This window comes from Lepus europaeus, chromosome 1 (assembly GCF_033115175.1).
Source record: "Lepus europaeus isolate LE1 chromosome 1, mLepTim1.pri, whole genome shotgun sequence".
NCBI lineage: Eukaryota > Metazoa > Chordata > Mammalia > Lagomorpha > Leporidae > Lepus > Lepus europaeus.
In genome coordinates, this window is record NC_084827.1 from 3,345,498 (window position 1) to 3,364,911 (window position 19,414).

Below are 19,414 nucleotides of genomic sequence, written 5' to 3' on the forward strand. Positions count from 1 at the left end.
TGTCAAGGTCCTTGGTGCCAACCTGACCCTTCCTGACTCCTTGCAAGGCAAATGGCAAAGGGTACGCTGCACAAGGCATCTTGTGAGGCAGGTAAGAGGGAAGTTCCCGAGGCTTCGAAGAGCCAGCTGCCTTCTACTCCCCGCCTCCCCCCCACACCACGCAGTGGCAAATTCCCTCCTTAACCTGATGAAAACCTCAGTTCTAAACGTGTCTTCTAAGAACAGACTGCCGCCCCTCTTTGCTTCCAACAAAGCAGCCTCTCTCCATCGAGCTCGGTCTCCGTCTCTCTCTTCTGGGGGTATGAAGGGCCAGAATCCCGCGCTAGTCCAAACCTAACATTTCTCGTGAGTCCAGGAGAGAATACTATTTCGTTTCTTTTTCTACAGCTCTGACCAGTGCAGCTCAGCTTCTCTCCCCAACTCTCTCCTCTCCGCCACAGTGAGTCGCCCATCGCTTCCGCACTTCCAGAATTTGGCCACTCCTTCACTTACCGTGAATACTGAGTTAGATGTTGGAGATGCAAAGTCAAATAAGACTCAATCCCTGAACTCAGAGCTGGAGCTCAGGAGACCAGGGTGAAGGCTGAAAGCTCCAACAAATACACTTCAGACTGACGAAACCAGAGAATGTTATCTGGAGGCTGGAGAGAGAACACCAGCCAGGACTCCCTATTGTTTTCATACATATTACACATTTTTCAAGATAAAACACTAAGGTACTTGTGAGATTTCATTTTAGCACAAACTTATTAACACTCCAAATCCCACTCCCCTAGGCCTGCGCGCCACCAGCAGTGATGCTAGCCAACAGTGTTCACAGATAATTGTTTGGGGCATCAGAGAGTACACAACACAGTCTCAGGGCAGCGCAAGCATCAGAGGGGATTGCCAGCCCCCCTTCTCCAGCCCCAGGCGCTCTGTTCCTTTTCAAGGAAGGAGTCAGGATTCCAACTAATCAACTCACCAAAACAAAAGCATGAACAGGGAACTGAGATTTCATAAAACGGAAAGGCACTGTTGTGTTTGCCAGGGTGAAGGACAAAGAGGCCTGGGCTTGGCAATGAACGTGAGCTTTTCAAAACAGATTTATCTTTTTTAAGATTTTTTTATTTATTGGAAAGACAGAGTTAGAGAGGTGGGGAGGGGGGTGTAAGGTGTCTGGCGTGTAACAGATCTTCCCAGGCAGACGAATCGATTCATTCACAGGCTTTTATTGGGGTTCCGCTCCAGGGCGAGGTTCCCCGGTCCCAGCAGAGAAACAGAGCAGGGGCTGGGGAAGTCGCGTCAGAGATTGGGGGAGCTCCTTTTATAGATTCAGGGCATGGGGGTTAAAGGTTGAGGCGGGTCTGATCCTCATTGGTTGACCTTTAGGCACCCGCAGGGACCTTGACAAGGACTTTCTTCCCCGGAAGTAGGCCTCTCCATTCCCGGAAATATAGGCCTTCCTTCCATGCGGATCCCAAAGCTACCATCCCAACCTTTTGATGATAGGAAAGGGGGGGACGATGAGTCTCTCTGGCTACTTCCTGCTAACTGGGGACGTCGTCTACAGGGGCCCGCTGGGGGTATCTTGGGGCTCCGCAGGGACAGGCATGTATGGATGGAGAAGCATCTGGTTGACTGCCTGGTTGCTGAAGGCCTTGGTTCATTCCATTATCACCTGCTGTAAACACTTAAAGACACTGTAGTATACAAGTCAGGGTGAGAATAGCAACCAATGATCCTAAGAGTGGCATTAACCAGGTAATGAAAGGATTTCATAGAGGAGAGGAAATGAGGGGGGTCTCTGGGCCCTTGTGAGGATTGTTTGATGGACATGGTTTAAATCTGATCCCAGCCAAGACCAGGAGAAAGGCCACTCAACTTTTGCAGGTAGAGGGGTTTGTCTGTAGAGAAATTCTGAATAATCATGCAAATTAAGTGGAGGAGAGGATCATCAGTACACACAGGTTGGGAGTAGAGTCGACTAAGTTTTCTGATTGAGAGGCAAATAGAACCTGACAGAAGGGGCTTGATAATAATCTGGTGGGCTTTAGGTCTTATAAGTTAAGAGACCCAGACCTATCTTTTCACATAGGGTACATCCTAGGGGAGGTGTGAACCTTCTTCGGGAAGGCACCCTGTTGACTTCCATTACCTAGCTTGTCTGGGAGGAGAGCTGGCCAGGTAAAGGCAGGTGGCATCTCTAACAGGAAATCTACAGTTCTGCTTGCAATGTTGCTGACCCTACTTGGCCGTCCCCTCAGCTGCAGTGGTCACCTTGGAAGCTGGGCCGAGTGAAGGACTTTTCAGCTTAGAGCCAATAGGATCTGTGGCTCTGACCTGGTCATCCTTCGAATCCAGAGCAGGTCCATTTCCAGTGATCCAACTCTTGGCTGGCAGAGCTGCCAGGGCTCTTCACAAGCTGACTTCTGCTGAAGCCCAGGCTTACCACATTGAAAGCCACTGCAGTGGCCTGGCCTGTTGGGTCTCCTTGATGGCAGATCACTGTACAGAGCTACATTTAATTGGCCTGCCACCTGCCTTTACATTTCTGATGCCTGGCTTTCTCTTCCTCCTGGTTTTTGTTAAAGCAGACCAGAGGATGCAAGCCAAGGGGGTGCTCAAGTCCCAGATCACTTACTGACAACAGCAATATCAAATGAAAATTTAGAAAGCAGTTTCAATCATTGGATAACAAATATAGCAGTTTCAATACTAGCTTTTTAAACTCTTTAACTGTTTTTTAATTTACCAATTGATTTGAATTACTTTCTGCTCTTAGTAACCTCAGCTAACCATACTTTCAGTTGGTACCTATAATACATTATTGGTTTCATCTGTTTACAGTGCCATCCCAAAGTACTGAATACAATAGATGTGGCTGGAAAAAGTCCATCAGAACCTATAGGAGGACAGCTAAGCACAGAACCAACAACGTTTTAGTTTTATGAGCAACAAATCTGATATATAAAACTGTGGGTGACAAAAGACTTTCAGTTGCCACTTTTAAAATTATAAACTCATTTTAAACTCAACAAGAGGCACTTGCTTACTTACACATAGCATTTTTGAAAGCACCTGTAGGATTTTACAGAACATTTAACTCTTTAGGCCTCTGTGGCTTTCTCGGTAAGATGATGGTAGCTTTGGGATCCGCATGGAAGGCAGGCCTGTATTTCCGGGAATGGAGAGGCCTACTTCCGGGGAAGAAAGTCCTTGTCAAGGTCCCTGCGGGTGCCTAAAGGTCAACCAATGAGGATCAGACCCACCTCAACCTTTAACTCCCATACCCTGAATCTATAAAAGGAGCTCCCCCAATCTCTGACGCGCGACTTCCCTGGCCCCCGCTCTGCTGGGACCGGGGAACCTCGCCCTGGAGCGGAACCCCAATAAAAGCCTGTGAATGAATCGATTCGTCTGCCTGGGAAGATTTGTTACGTGCCTGGACACCTTGCAGGGGGGGAGAGGGAGAGGGAGAGGGAGGGATGGAGGGAGGGAGAGGGAGAGAGAGAGAGGGAGAGAGGGAGAGAGGGAGAGAGGGAGAGAGGGAGAGAGGGAGAGAGGGAGAGAGGGAGAGAGGGAGAGAGGGAGAGAGGGAGAGAGGGAGAGAGGGAGAGAGGGAGAGAGGGAGAGAGGGAGAGAGGGAGAGAGGGAGAGGGAGAGGGAGAGGGAGAGAGGGAGAGGGAGAGGGAGAGGGAGAGGGAGGGAGGAAGAGAGATCTTCCAACTGCTGGTTCACTCTCCAAAAAGCCACAACGGCCAGAGCTGGGCCAAGCTGAAGCTAGGATCCAGGACTGCTTCCCATGTGGGTGACAGGGACCCAACCACTTGACCCACCCACCACCTCCCCCCACCTTAGGTGTGCATCAGCAGGAAGCCAGAATCCGGAACGGAGTGAGGACTTGAACCTCGGCGTTCTGTATAAGACACAGGTGTCCCAACCACTAGACCAAACACCAGCTCCTAGGGAGCTTTTTAAGTGCCTGGACTTCTCCCGTCCCTTTACTCCACCCCATCAGCCATGCCCTATCCCACAACAGCCTAACGATGCCCACTCTCGTGGAAGGCATTACAGCAGCTGAGGAACTTCAGAAGGTGCCGGGTCCTCCCCCGGAGCTACAGAATCAGTCTCCCTTCATCCTATCAGATGAGAGACTGCTGGTGTATACCAGAGACAGAACGTGCACACTCCCCAAGCCTCCATGACGGCAGCACACGGCCAGCACAGCCAAGGGACAGCCTGCACGGCGATGCAGTGACCCTCAGCAGGTCCAGTCCTGGTCTCAGCCAGTGCCTAACACCTGCTCCGGGGCACACCCCACTCCTCCCCAGGGCCTGGCTCGAGCAGTTCCCTTCTTCCAGCTCAGCCTGTCCATGACCATTCAGTAACTTATTAAAACTTGAACTTCCCTTGTACTTCCATGTGAGTCTAGGGAGTCCAGGAAGATCCACCAGTCACAACCATACAACCCTGTGAACATTTTCTGCATAACCAGCACCCACGTTGCGCAGCAGAAAGAGGAACATTTGGCTTAGGTTGGGGTAAGCTGGAAGTTATGATGCTCATATCCCGGGTCAAGGTGCCTGGTCTGGTAGCTGCTTCCAGCTCTGGATTCCAGCTACCTGCTAATGAAGAGCCTGGCAAGGCAGCTGGTGATGGCTCAAGCCATTGGGTCCCTCCACCCTTGTGGGAGACCTGGATGAGTTCCTGGCTCCGGGCTTTGGCCCCCGGCCATTGAAGATATTTGGGAAGTAAACCAGAGGATGTGAGCCTGTTCCATCTCCTAAATTGATTAATTTTTAAAAACCAAAAAATAAAAGAATTTAAAGAACATTATCTGGAGGCCAGCACTGTGGTATAGCGGGTAAAGCCGCCACCTGCAGTGCCAGCATCCCATATGGGTGCTGGTTGTAGTCCCGGCTGCTCCACTTCCAATCCAGCTCTCTGCTATGGCCTGGGAAAGCAGTAGAGGATGGCCCAGGTCCTTGGGCCCCTGCATCCGTGTGGGTAGACCTGGAGGAAGCTCCTGGCTCCTGGCTTTGGATCAGTACAGCTCCAGCAGTTGTGGCCAATTAGGGAGTGAACCAGTGGATTGAAGACCTCTCTCTCTCCCCCTTTGCCTCTCCTCTCTGTGTAACTCTTTCAAATAAATTAAAAAAAAAAAAAAAAAAAAAAAAAAGAACATTCTCTGCACATCAGAAGCTTCCCTGCAAGCTCTCTAATGAATCCTCTTGTGATTAAGTATCCTGACGAACAGGAATTAGCTTTGCCTTTTTTCAAATTCCTGTAAGCACAATCCGTCGGTCTCCTTTGCTGAGCGTTGCTGTAAGTTCTTCCATGGTGCGCGCAGCAGCAGCTTATCTCCTGCTCCTAGCACATACCGGTGGCAGTTTACCTACTTACCTGCTGGTGACACTGAGGGTGCTTCCGGTTTAGAGCTACAAAGGTACTTAAGTTCATGGAAATTCATGGAAATAGGAGGAAAAAAATTTTTTTAAAGATCTATTTATTTATTTGAAACTCAGAGTTACACAGAGAGAGGAGGAGAGGCAGAGAAAGGCAGATAGAGAGAGAGAGGTCTTCCATCTGCTGGTTTGCTCCCCAATTGGCTGCAATGGCCGGAGCTGCACCGATCCAAAGCCAGGAGCTTCTTCTGGGTCTCCCATGCGTGTGCAGGGGCCCAAGGACTTGGGCCATCTTCTACTGCTTTCCCAGGCCATAGCAGAGAGCTGGATCAGAACCGGAGTAGCCGGGACTCGAACCGGCACCCGTATGGCATGCCGACACTGCAGGCGGCGGCTTTATCTACTATGCCACAGCGCATGCCCCAGGAAAAAATAATTTTGATTAAAAAAAATTTGAAAACCACGTATATGAAGGGAACTTCCAAAAAGTTAGTGAGAAATGTGTATTATGAAAAAACTAAGATTTTGGCCGGCGCCACGGCTCACTAGGCTAATCCTCTGCCTTGCGGCGCTGGCACACCGGGTTCTTGTCCCGGTCGGGGCACCGATCCTGTCCCGGTTGCCCCTCTTCCAGGCCAGCTCTCTGCTGTGGCCAGGGAGTGCAGTGGAGGATGGCCCAAGTGCTTGGGCCCTGCACCCCATGGGAGACCAGGAGAAGCACTTGGCTCCTGCCATCGGAACAGCGCGGTGCGCTGGCCGCAGCGCGCTACCGCGGCGGCCATTGGAGGGTGAACCAACGGCAAAAGGAAGACCTTTCTCTCTCTCTCTCTCTCACTGTCCACTCTGCCTGTCAAAAATTAAAAAAAAAAAAAAAAAAAAAAAACGAAGATTTTCAAAATGTGTGCACAATAAATGTATTGTTCAATTCCGCTTTCTCTCACCGACTTTTTAAGTACACCTGCATCGCACCGGCACTGCTGTAAGCACTCCTGCTTGTCAGGCGGTGAGGACCTGGCTAGTTGAGCTACACCTCTTGGCACTGCCTTCGTTGTGCGGCTCCAGCTGAGACCTGGGGGGCAGGACTGAAGCAGCAGCTGGTGCAGGAGCCTCGGGCAGCTCCCCTGCACGGCTGTGTGCCTGCCGGCGGCCACCGCAGCCAAGGGCGGCAGCCAGGGCCACTGGTGCCACAGCCTTCTTCCCCTGGCTTCTTCCTGCATCTTCTGATTCCCTAAGCCAGGTGCACAGTTCTCCAACAAGGAACGTCGACGTCGGCTTCTCCTGCAGGACACCCCTCTTGTCTGAGCTGTAGCCAGTGACGGTGACTCGGGGTCACATCTACCCTGACCACCAGCTGCTGCTGCTTCCCCACCTGACCCTGACCCTGTGCACCAGAGGCTCGAAGCTACGCCGTGGCACACGGACAGCAGCCTCACACGGACTGTCGAGCTGGGCCAACCGATTGTGCAAGATCCAATCCTACCTGCGATGAGCCTTCAAACATTCACGGGAAAGTGCAACTAAATGATGTTTATTTTGGTGCAAAAACAATTAGAAACCCAGGCTTATTTTTTCATAATACACATTTTCCATGAACTTGGAGGAGACTCTTTGTGCATCTTCTAGCTGTTCTGTTTCTGACTGGACCTTGACTGACACGATACACGCACATTTCTGTTGGCCCCAGGAGTAAACTGCTTTTAAAATGTCTGCAAATCAAGGAAAATTCAGGGAGTCCCAAACCAGTGTTTCCCAAAGCTTATGTCACTAGGGCTTTTAAAAATAAATAAAAAGTGAAACAGAGAAGGCAGATTTTTGGCAAAGTATCCTCAGTTAACAAAGACATCCAGTCTTCTCCCGCAGATTCTCAGGGCCTGGCACACGCTGCTCTGCACGGTCAATCTCTAGGTCGACACAGCGCCCCAAGTTATTGGGCCAATAAATCTATTTTTCAGGATTTTTAAATAGGACACATTTTTTGTTTGTTTCAAAAAGTTGGTATAATAGGAACTCCAAGCTGCCCCTCAATATCCAAACATCCACTCACCCCTCCCAGTAAGGAACAGATCTTGCTATTTCTTGCGTGGCGCACCTTCTTGCACACAGGAATGGCTACGGGAGTCAGTCGGGGCAAGCAGGACGTGGGCGGAGAAGAGCTGCAGTTTCCAGAGTGAGCCTGAACGGAAAGGCGGGTGCTGCCCGTCTCGTCCCCCTGCCGACAGTGCGGACGTGCGGACAGGGAGAGGACACTGGGGCCACAGGCAACCTGACCCAAGCTCCCTGAGTGACCCTGTCCATCTGATAGGCCAGCTAGCTCCGGTCTGTCCCATGAGAAATTAAGTCCTATCTTAATGAAGCCACTCCTGCCTGAGGGCCTTTGTGTACATGGGCAAACCTGTGTCCTACTAAGTTTGTGGGAAAAAAAATGGAATTAAAAGATCAATGTATGCTGGTACGAAGTGTTCTTTTGAAATTCAAACCTAGGCTTTTCATAACACACATCTCTGATGAAAATTTTCAAGATTCCTCATGCAGCTGACCTACAGGATAAGGCCCCATTCCTGGTCCTCAAAGCCCTCCTCCTGTCCCTGGGCCAATGCCCCCTGCACAGCCGCACTGTGTCGGTCACGTCCTGCAGGTCAGGAGGGACCCCGAGCCCCTGCGGGTTGGGAAGAAAGGTCCCTCGGGCCCAGGCTCCCCAAAGCTACTCTGGATTGGACGCCCTTTATCACTGGACGCACACGATCAGAGCAGATCCGGTGACTAGGGTCCCTCGCCCAGCCCATGACAACCACGGCTGCGATGTCCGCCTCCCGGGAGACTGCGGACCTCCCACGGGAAGGAGGTTGGCTCGCTCACGTCACAGCCCAGACACGGGCATTAAGGAAGCAGACAGCTTTACTAAGGACAGCCATGTCTTTGCAGAGCTAACTGAGGAAGTAGTGTTAATTACTCTGGGAGTGGTAATGACACTGCGCTTATGTAAGAAAACAGTCGCCTTCTTAGTCGGCGCTCAAGCGTTTAGCAGAGAAGTATTACCATCTCTGCAACTTACTTTCAAGTGGTTCAGGGAAAAATATAAAAAATGTTTATCCAGGGGCTGGCATTGTGGCGTAGTGGATAAAGCCGCCACCTGCAGTGCCGGCATCCCGTATGAGCACCAGTTTAGGTCCCAGCTGTTCCACTTCCAATCCAGCTCCCTGCTAACGGCCTGGGAAAAGCAGAACACAGCCCAAGGGCTTGGGCCCCTGCACCCATGTGGAAGACCCGGATGAAGCTCCTGGCTTTGGCGTGGCCCAGCTCTGGCCGTTGTGGCCATCTGGGGAATGAACCAGCAGATGGAGATCTCTCTCTAAATATATATAACTCTGACTTCAAATAAGTAAATAAATATTTAAAAAAAATAAGAGTATATCTGTATATAGCCAGTCCTACTTTAACACTTGCTGAATTTGTGGCAATGCAACTGATGTATTAGGAAACAACTTGACCACAAAGACTTTCCCACGTGCTTATTATGCTATACATCTAATGCAATTCCAATTAAAATCCCAGCAAATGATTCTGTGGATACAAATTAATTCTTACGTTTATATAGAAAGGCAAAATACCCAAAACAACCAACACATTCTGAAGAATAAAGTTGGAGGCCTGAACCTACCTAACTTTAAGACTCACGCTAAAACTCCAGTTATCAAGATTAGACAAATAGGCCAATGGACAGAATGGAGAGCCTGAAACAGAGCCACACAGACACGCGGAAGTGACTGATCTTTGTCAAAGGAAAAAGGCAACACAACGCAGAAAAGACCTTCTTTACGACAGATCACGCGGGGCACTCAGACGTCCACGTGCGGAAGACTCAGACACGGACTCCGCCCGTCACACAGATTCACTCAGCGTGAGCAGCAGACCTAGCTACGAGGTTATAGAACTTCTAGGAGAAAACCGGGTGCTCTTGAGTTTGGTGATGGACAACCACAAAAGCACAACCCATGAAAGAAAAAGTGATCAACTAGACTTCATTAAAATTCAAAACTTCTGGGGCAGGTGTTTGGCACAGTGGCAGAGATGCCACTGGGATTCCTGCCTCCCACAGGAGGGCCTGGGTGTGAGTCCCCGCTCTGCTGCTGATCCCAGCGTCCTGCGAACGCACACCCCGGGAGGCAGCAGGGGATGGCTCCACTGGTGGGGTCCCTGCCTCCCACAGGAGGGCCTGGGTGCGAGCCCCCGCTCTGCTGCCGATCCCAGCGTCCTGCGAACGCACACCCCGGGAGGCAGCAGGGGATGGCTCCACTGGTGGGGTCCCTGCCACCCACAGGGAAACCTGGATCGAGTTCTTGGCTTCTTGCTTCAGCCTGGCCCAGTCCTAGCTGTTGCAGGCATCTGGGGCGTGAATCAGCTGATGGGAGATCTGTTGCCTCTCCCTACCTCCACCTCTTTCAAATAAATTAGTAAACATTTTTAAAATTATAAATTATGATTTGCCAAACACTATGACTAGAATGGAAAGAAAAGTCACCCACCAAGAACATAGCTGCTGAACACCTGTCTGTTAAGGATCGTTACGGAAAAAAGGAAACTTAGAAACACAACACCGGGGGAGGAACGTGATACAGGGGTGACCCTGCGGTTGGGATGCCCACACCCCACACTGGAACACCTGGGTTTGAACCCCAGCTCCACTCCCAATTCTAGCCTCCTGCCAATGCACACACTGGGAGGCAGCTGGTGACGGCTCACGTAGTCCCTGCCCCCACGTTGAAGATCTGCATGGCGTTTCTGGCTCCTGGCTTCCCCCTGGCCTAGGCCTGGCTTTTGTGGGCATTTGGGGAGTGAACCAGCAAATGGCCATGTTCTCTTTCTCTGTTTCTCAAGCAAAATATAAATTTAAAAAAAAAAAAAAGCCTTAATAAAAAGAAAGCAAAAATCCAAATGGGCAAAAAATCCAAAGAGACACTCAGCACAGAAGATACACAGATGGCAAACGAGCATTTGAAAACATGCTCCACATTCTAGGTCATCAGAGGTTGCAAACAAAACAGAGACACACCACTGCACACCTATTAGAATGGCTAGAATACAAAAGACCAAACGCCCAATGCCGAGGGGAATGTGGGGTGACAGAACTCCCATTCATCGCTAGTGCGTGTGTAGAATGGTACAGCAAATTGGAATGATAGCTGGGCCGTTTCCTACAAAACTGAACATACTCTTATCATTTGATCCAGCAATTACGTTCCTTTTGTATTTACCCAAATGAGTTGGAAACGCATGTGCACACAAAAACCTGTACACAGATGTTTTTGGCAGCTTTGCTCAGAATTGCTGAGAACTGGAAGCAATCAAGATGCCCTTCAATAGATGAATGGATTTAAAAAGACTGTGGGAGCACGCATATAATGGAATACTATTTGGCAAAAACGAGAAGCGAGTTATCAAGCCATGAAAAGACATGGAGGAACCCCAAATGCATATTGCTAATTAAGAGAAGCCAGTTTGAAAAGGCTATGCACAGTATGACTCCAACTACAGGACAGTCTGGAAAAGGCAAAACCAGGGACAGTAGAAAGGTCCCTGGGAAAGGAGGAACACACAGGTGGAACACTGATTCTTAGACAGTGAAACTAATCTGCACAATACTAAAAGATGTGAAGCCAACAGAACTGAACAAAGGGTGAAAACTAATGTAAACCATGGACCTTAATAAATAATGAGGCCACACGGGCTCATCGGTTGTAACCACTAAGGCAAGATGTGAATTACTTTGACCACTGAGATTTTGATCTTGAAAAACACAAGGTGAACATGGAAAACCATACCCAGCTCCATCGAGCCACGTGGGAATAAGGCACCCTCCTCACACTGCTGCCTGAGGCCACTGCGCCAAGCCAAGCACACCCAGGTCTCGTGTGACAACAGCACAGAACTCTGGTGGCCCCAACACTGCCCTGCACCTCCCCAGCTCAGCCACCTCCACCTCGGGTAGTTTTACACAGTACACACCTCTTAACCACTTAATACGCAGAACTGTCCCCGCATCTGTATGAGCTTCTATTGTTTCTAAGGGGTCCGTCACTGACAAAGGTTTTGCGTATTGTGCCCTTCACCCCATGCTTCTCGCAAACCCTGGGATTTCTTGCTGCACAATACTTCGGTAATTTCCAGAACACACAGCTCATGTTAGAGGGGAGCCGGCTGTGGGAAGATCAAGCGAGCGTGGAAAACATAAACAGGGACTCGCGCTGAAAGGTACCCAGGCTCTCACCGCACAATTCTCTCAGCTTTTCTAAGCTTTAAGACAACTTCAACATGCAAACTGGGAGAAATTACTGAAATAACAGACATGAAAAAACACAAGGAAGCCATAAAGGGCTTTGCAAAAAACCAAAAAACCTGAGGCAATGTATCACAGCCAGCAGGGGAGGGAGAACTGCCTGAGGTCACCTTCCACAGAAACATTGCAACAACTGGTGACCAATTTACACAAGAATTTGTAGCAGTTTAGGGGAAAGTGATTTTTGTAGAAATAGCAATGCTTAGGGGAAGTCAATGTCGTAAACACCTAACACTGAACACCTCCTATCCAGGGTTTGCTCTTCCCACGTATCCTCGCCCCAGGGGCTGGGACCTGGACAGACTCAATAGAGGGGTCAAAGCAAAGGGAGTGGCCCCTGACAAGCCCAAGTCCCCACCTGCTCATTCCTTTGTCATAGTCTCTCCCTTCCTGGGTGACACCTGGGCCCTGCCTAGCTCCTCCTGCAAAGACAACTCAGGCGGCGGCTTCGCAATCTGCTCTGCGTGAGCTCAGCTGGGCCTTCGGTAAACTTGGTGGAGGACAACTTGGCGGCGGGGTGCCAGGTGCTGAGCTCACGCAAAGGCAAACACACATCAGTGTGTAAGGGAACCTGGGCAGGCGGCTCAGTCACTCCAGGAAGCCGTGAGGGTGGGGCCAAGCCTGGCGGAGGATGTGCCGGGGGTCTGACCTCTGCCACCCTGTGGCCCCCAACGTCAGCCTGGCAGACTGCACACTCGGCGGCCTCCGATTCCCAGCTGCAACTGTTGCAGAGCGAGATGGCCACACTCCCGGGAGCCACCATTTCCCGGGGAGGACAGACATGAGCTGCTGCTACTGCTGCCTGTTGGGAAGTTCGCCTCAAACATTTCAGGCAGACCACGCAATCGTCTTGAACCAGAACAATGTCTGCACACTGCACCCAGGCGACCTTGCTTCTTCCTCCTCCCTCTGCTGGGTGGCGCCCACTCTGGACTTCCTCTTGAGCTGGTCAGCCTAGGCACACCGCCTCAGCTCGGCCCAGCACCTCCTGCCCTCATCAGTGGCGCTCGGCGCCAGGTGCCTCTCTCCCTGAGTTTTACTCGACCTCCCGTTAATACACACACAGGCCCTGACTCCCTCGGCGAGTAGGAAGGACTCCCGTCTCGGGAACAAAGGCAAGGATGCAGGAGCATCCAGGGTCCCTACAACAGTCCCTATGCAAAACCACCTCTTCAGTGGCCACCAGACCCCGCAGATGGGAGACACCCCAGAAGAGTACTGAGTTCAGGCCCCCACAGCCCCCACCAATTGGTGCCTGGTCTTCAGGGGTTTGCAATGCTCCTGAAACCACCTGGGAGAAGGGAGGGCCGGCATTGGAGTATAGCGGCTAAGGCTGCCGTCTGGGACCCCAGCATCCCAAATGGCCCTGGTTCCAGTCCCGGCTGCTCCACTTCTGATCCAGCTCCTGCTATGGCCTGGGAAAGCAGTGGAACATGGCCCACGTGCTTGGGCCCCTGCCCCCACGGGGGATGAAGCTCCCGGCTTTGGCCTGGCCCATCCTTGGCCATGTGAGGAGTGAAGCAGCAGACGGAAGACAGCAACCTCCCCCACCCATCTCTCCTCTCTGTAAATGCATCTTTCAAATAAATAAATCTTAAAAAAAAAAAAAAAGCCTGCGTCAGGAAGAAATTCATCCTGGTGATTTAAAGTCAGCCACACGCCAGTCTGAATATGGCTGAATTCCAACGCATTCATTTTAACAAAGGCAAAACCTTCTGCTTCCCAGCCCCCTCTAATGCGCCACTGGGCAGTGGTGTGGGGAGGGGAAGAGTGCAGGCCCAGCAGGCAAGGGACCCGGGCTCTGGCCTCCCCCGCCCAAGGACCCTGGGTGACCCAAACGCCAGGCATCTCTGACTCCGACAGTCTAGACTTGGGCAGATCAGCCGCAAGGTCCTCACAGCATTCAGCACGGTTCCTGACACAGGTGGGCATTGTGACAGCCACTCCTGCTTTCTCGTGGCACAAGGAGAAACAGCATCCACAACAGACGGCCTCTGACTGACGTCTCCTTGAGAACCACAAGCAGGTGAATCACCCAGAGCCAGGCAGAGTCTGCCAAGGTGGGACTCATCGAGTCAACCACAAGTGTACTGCACTGACAACCGATGGAAACCACAGAGAAAGGACAGTGACAGAACCGGCCAGCAAGAGGCCTGCTCTTTGCGTCTCCAAATTTCCCTCACATTCCACTTGGTCACTAAGCCATTTCCTACTTGCCTGGAGTCAGGACCTCGGCAGCACTCCAAGTTACACCATGCCTCTCTCATCTCCACTGTTTACAAGAAATGCTTATATTTCGTTGAGTATACAGAGAATCAATGGAGATTAAAATGAGTGTGTGAAAGGGACTAAAAATACATCCATGGACCATGTAGGTGCACTAAATTAAATATGTGTTTAAATATAACTTGGGCACTGGTTAGAGGCCAGGGAAAAAGCAGGTAATAAGTAATTCATTCCTAATTAGCAAGAACAAAAGAAACATCTTGAAAATCCCAGATGACCTGCCCCTCACCCCCCCTTCGCCTTCCAAGCCACTCCAATACAAATGCACACAGCAGAGGAATTTCCCCAGACCTCCCCAAAAATAATTCTGGATGAAATGTAGCAGATTAAAGTGAATGCTTTAGAAACAAACAGTCCAAGGAGGCGGCTTCCCAGGTGACCAGACCTCGGAGGTCCAAAGGCTCAGGTGCACACGGTCCTCAGTCACCTGGGGAGACAGCTCCTGCCACCACCATGGGGCTGAGCTCCCCAACTGTGACGGCACCACTTTCCCTAATTAGGCAGAGAAAAGAATTTTCCTAGACATGCAAAGAACAAAATAAAACTTAAGGCTCTAACTCATGGGGTTGAGCACAATGAAAAAGCAACACGCTCACTGCCAACCTCTTCCACTCGGCTTGCAGAGCTGGCATCTGGGCCGGGTTTCAATAGCAGCTTTGTAGCCCAGATGGCCAGCACCACCATCCTTTGGCTCCTGCTCCGGATAGAGCTGAGAGTGTGAGTGTGTGTGTGTCAGTGCGTGCACACACATCTCACCTTGAACTTGAAGCCCCATCCTCATGTCATTTCTACATCCAGCAACCATAACTTTCAAGCCACGTGTCCAATGAAAATAATCTTTATGCTACTACCTTCTCGGATTTTTCCTAGGAATGCCCAATCTTACAATATGCCAATGAGTCACTCTTTTTTCCAAATACAGCAGAGAATCACCAAGTTCATTCCTACCCAAACACACTCACTCCGACAAGGATAGGTCTGGTCCTCCTTCGCTTTCCCTCTTATATCCTCTTCCTCACAGATGTACCCACAGCTACGCACTCCCTTCTCCTCCATCATGTCCTTTCCTCTCCCTAGCTACCCCCTGCTCGCTCTCTCTCACTCTCTCTCGTGCTCTCTGTCTCACACTCACTATCTCACACACTCACACACACACACACACACACACACCCTGAGTTGGACACAGGCTAACGGTTACTCACACACCAGGGTAGTTGCATGAAGAATACCCCCTGGTTTGAGCAGTAAGTGACGGGAGGTGGGGAAGGAGTTTTGGGAATAGAACATGAGGACGCAGCTGGGATGACCGGGAGAGCTGCTAGAGGGGCAGGCCAGAGACAGAACCTGTGAACAAACCACTCCCACATGATGGCTTCTGTGCTATGCTCTCATTTCGATAAAGAAGCCAGTATTCACTTTGTTGCTTTTGGTAAATTAGCCTAAGGAACAGCAGAAGTCTGGCTGGACCAAAATTAAACAGAAGCATACAGCAGACATGCCTCGGGAGGAGAGTGGGGGAAACACAGGCCAGGAGACAGCTCTGGCCCACAATGTCTCTGGCTCACAGGGCAAGCATGGGCCTCGTCTCTCCAGGACACAGCTAAACCAGCACACAGTCGCTCACCAGATGCTCTCTTAGGCTCCTTGTCACAGTGCTAACCCTCAATGTCCAACGAGCTCAGTGGCACCCATTCATTCTATCTTCTGCTTTTAGAGATATACTGTATAATTCTTATTTTATGTAATGTTTTTACAGGATGCAAAGTGCCATTTTGGAGTGGGATATATGACAAAAGAGCCAAGAATATGAAAACAACTGCTTTCCCAGTCAACCATGGCCAAAGCTAGAAGCGCTCACTCACACATCTCCTTCTCTCACTGTCTTCCTCTTCCTTCCCCCTCCTCCCAGAACTGGGGATGGGTAACAGGAAGTTAGGGAGCAGAGATTCAGGCAGGATGGCACACTGCTAAGACAACCAGACTTAGAGTCAAGTAGTTAATGAGTAGTGATATTTCCAGATGACTTAACTGTCTGTGGTCTGTTTCCTCATGCATAATTGCATACAAATGACCAGCAAATTAGAGGGTAGCATTTAGCATTAAATCAAACAGCTTAGGGGCCGGTGCTCTGGCACACAGGATACAGCTACCACCTGCAGCGTCAGCATCCCATATGGGTGTGTGTTGAGTCCCGGCTGCTCCACTTCTGATTCAGCTCCATGCTAATGCGCCTGGCAAAGCAGCAGAGGATGACTAAAGTCCTTGGGCCCCTGCACCTACGCGGGAAACCCAGAGGAAGCTCCTGTCTCCTAGCCCAGCCCAGCCGTTGTGGCCATTTGGGGAGTGAACCAGCAGATGGAGGATTTCTCTCTGTAACTCTGCCTTTTCAAATAAACAAATCATTTAAAATGAAAAAAAAAAAAATCAAAGAGCTTAATTGTAAATGCCTGTACAAGGTACCTAAGTATCAATAACAATCCCTTCTTCCACATTAGTGTTAGTCTGAAAACCATTGAGTGCGTGCACACACCACATTCACCAACCCATAAAACCATTCTCATTGGCTCTAACAGGGCATGGGAGAGAGTCACAGCTCCTTGGTGCTTTTTACCCACTGATCAATATCAATAATTACCAATGTGATCAATTCTATCTGTGGTTAGTACACGATTTTTGTCTTTCTTTTCCCTAGAGTAGCAACCAGGCCACCACTAAATCAGAGCCTGTTAATGTTCCCTTTCCGTTTTTTCTGGTTACTCCTAACATTCTCCCCCAGAAGGCATCTTGAGCTTGTGGGTGGATATTCAGGTGCGGTGAAGGGCATGAGGAAACACAATCAGGGGCCTAGGATGGCTCCTTTGAGGATGTGTCTACTTTAGAATGGTGTGGATGTGGTACGTGCACAGTAGAAACGGGGCTGTGATGTTCAGCTCACTCTTTTCAGCCTACAGTGGGTTTATCAGGAAGTAACTTCTGGCTAAGTTGAAGAGCATCTGTGGTTACAAAGTATCTTTTCTGGGGGTGGGGGGTGGGGGGTGGCGTCTGGCTTTAAGGATCATTTTGGTCAAAACTGACCAGTATTTTCAAACCACTGATATCTGGGAGTCCAACCATATGCCAGTCCGCCAGCATGTGTGAGGCATTGAAATACTTGCATATCTAAAACAGTCTCCCTCATTGCAGAGGCGTCAGCCCTTCCGGAAACCAAGTACCTCAGTGTGCATGCATTTAAAAAACGTTTTGCACCCACAAAAGCTTATCTTTTAATTCCACTTTCCATGAACTTTTGGAAGGGTCCTTGTAACATATGTAGCTTCGGGTGTGCAGTGGTTGCGAGTAGAATTTCCGAAGCGGCTCACAAAGAAGCCCGGGCCATGAGTGGGGCAGAGGAGCAGGCGGGAGAAGGGCCTGCGCTCTCCCCTCCACCAACTCTTGTCGCTACAAATGGGACCTGGGCTCGGGGAATCCCACATCCTCCCGGTGTCCTGCGCACCCAGAATCTCTGACCAAGCCGAGCCTGCCCGGTTACAGCAGCAGCCGCACACCTGCGCCCTGACCCGCACCCCACTCCCTGGGTTCGCGTTCACCCTCATTGGAGGAGTTCTTCTAACAAGCACCGCACACTCCAGCAGCTCCAAGGCCCACGCCAAAGTCACGCCTGGGTTTTCCTAAGCCCCGGGACCCTGACTCCGAAACCGAACCGCGGGGCAGCCGTGGGGTGCGGACGCCCCTGCCAGCCCACGCCGGGCTTCCCGCGAGCGCAGACTTGTGCCCAGGCTTTCCATCCCCCGGGGGCTCTCCCGCCCTTAAAACGAAGCACGCCCCTCCCCCACCCCGCTGAAGACTCGGGGATGACCCGTTGGTGCTCCACACGTCCCAGCCGGAGCCCGTTCGGGAGGCGGACTCCCCTCCCCCGGCCCCGCATTCATTCCCCCACAGCGCGCAGAGAGAGTGAACTTGGCCGCCGGGAAAGTTACCGCGGAGGGAGCGGCGGGGAGCCAGGGCGAGCGGGCCGGGGCCGGGGGCTCCGCGCCGGGGGGCGTGCGCCCGGGGCTTCCCTCCTCCCCACCTGGGAACACTTTCCATCCCCACGGAAAGAAAAAAAAAAAAAAGCCCGTGTGCGGGGTCACAGGCGCGACGCTGACACTGGAGAGGCAAACACGATCGTGGGGATGGGCACGATGGGGGAGGAGGGCAGTGGCGGGACCGAGACCCGAGCGGGGTCGGCGGGGGCCGAAACAAAGCCCCGCGGGCCGGCTGAGAGGGGACACCCCGGACCCCGCGCTGCCCGGGGTCCACGGGCGGGCAGGGGGTGCAGGTGTGCGGGTGCGCGCGCAGCGAGCCCCCCCCCCCGCCTCTAAGGCCCGGGGGTGCCCTGCCCCTTCCCGCACCCCGGGTCCCAGAGCGGCTCTCACCCGAGCGGGGGTCGAAGGTGACCACGAACACGGCCACCACCTGGTCCTCCTCCACGTCGCGCAGCTCCAGGCGCCCGGGCTGCAGCGGCACCTCGGAGGCAGCCGGGCCCCCGGGCTCCCGCCTCGCGGGCAGCCCCGCGGCCGGCCGCGCGCCCCCGCCGCCGCCCCGGGCCCGGCCTCCGGCGGGCAGCTCCGGGGCCTGCGGCAGGGAGACGGCGGGGCCCTCGGCCCAGCGCAGCAGCGGCGCCGCGTCTCCCTGCTCCACCATGGCGAGGCGAGGAGGGGCCGCGGGCGCGCGGGGCGGGGCGGGCTGCGGGAACTCCCTCGCCGAGCCCGCGCCCGCCCGCGCCGCCGGGGCCCACACCTGCCTGCTTCCGCCCTCAGCCCCGGCGCGTCTCCGGCGGCGGCCGGAGCCTGGCTGGAGGCTGGCTGTGCCCAGTACGTGTGTGTGCTCGCGGCTGGGGAGTGGGTGGTGCGGACGCGCAGCCTCGGGTCGGTGCACCTGTGCGTGGGTTGAGGGTCGCTTCTCACCTAGGATGCCGTGGTGTAACTAACCACCGTCGTTTTCCCAAGTACCCTGGTCACAGGCACCGTGACACGCATGTGTTACATAACCCTGAACGTGTGCCCAAGCTAGTAGGGGCGGGAAAGTGAAGCCGAGGTGAGTGGCTGGTACCCAGGTGTTGGGAATGAAGACCGGCCCAGGCCCCGGGGCTAGGGCGTGGAAGTCTCACCGTTCTGTTGAGAAGGCAGACTGATTGGGATGGGGATGGTGAGCCTGCGTCCCGGTATAGGACCAGCTGGAGGGACTTAAACCAGGCGCTGGGGTGTTTGTGGGGCTGGGAAGGTGTTTCCACATAGGATCAGCCGACAAGTCGCTAGGTGAGGCGGCTGCAGTAAACCCCAAAGCTTATAGCTTTGGAAATTGGTCTCAGCTTTGCCTATGACTCCCCCAGCCCCACCCGCCGCCAGTTTAGGTTTAGATGTAAAAT

General features: G+C 52.3%; 1 protein-coding gene across 1 annotated transcript in view; it reads right to left on the minus strand.

Annotated features, from left to right (window-relative positions):
- DENND11 (DENN domain containing 11) overlaps positions 1–18,690 on the minus strand; it is a 48,122-nt gene extending 29,432 nt beyond the window's left edge. The window contains exon 1 of the mRNA XM_062187242.1: positions 18,423–18,690. Within this exon, the coding sequence (XP_062043226.1) occupies positions 18,423–18,690 (268 nt within the window). The remainder of the gene's footprint in view (positions 1–18,422) is intronic.
- Positions 18,691–19,414: the final 724 nt, after the last annotated feature.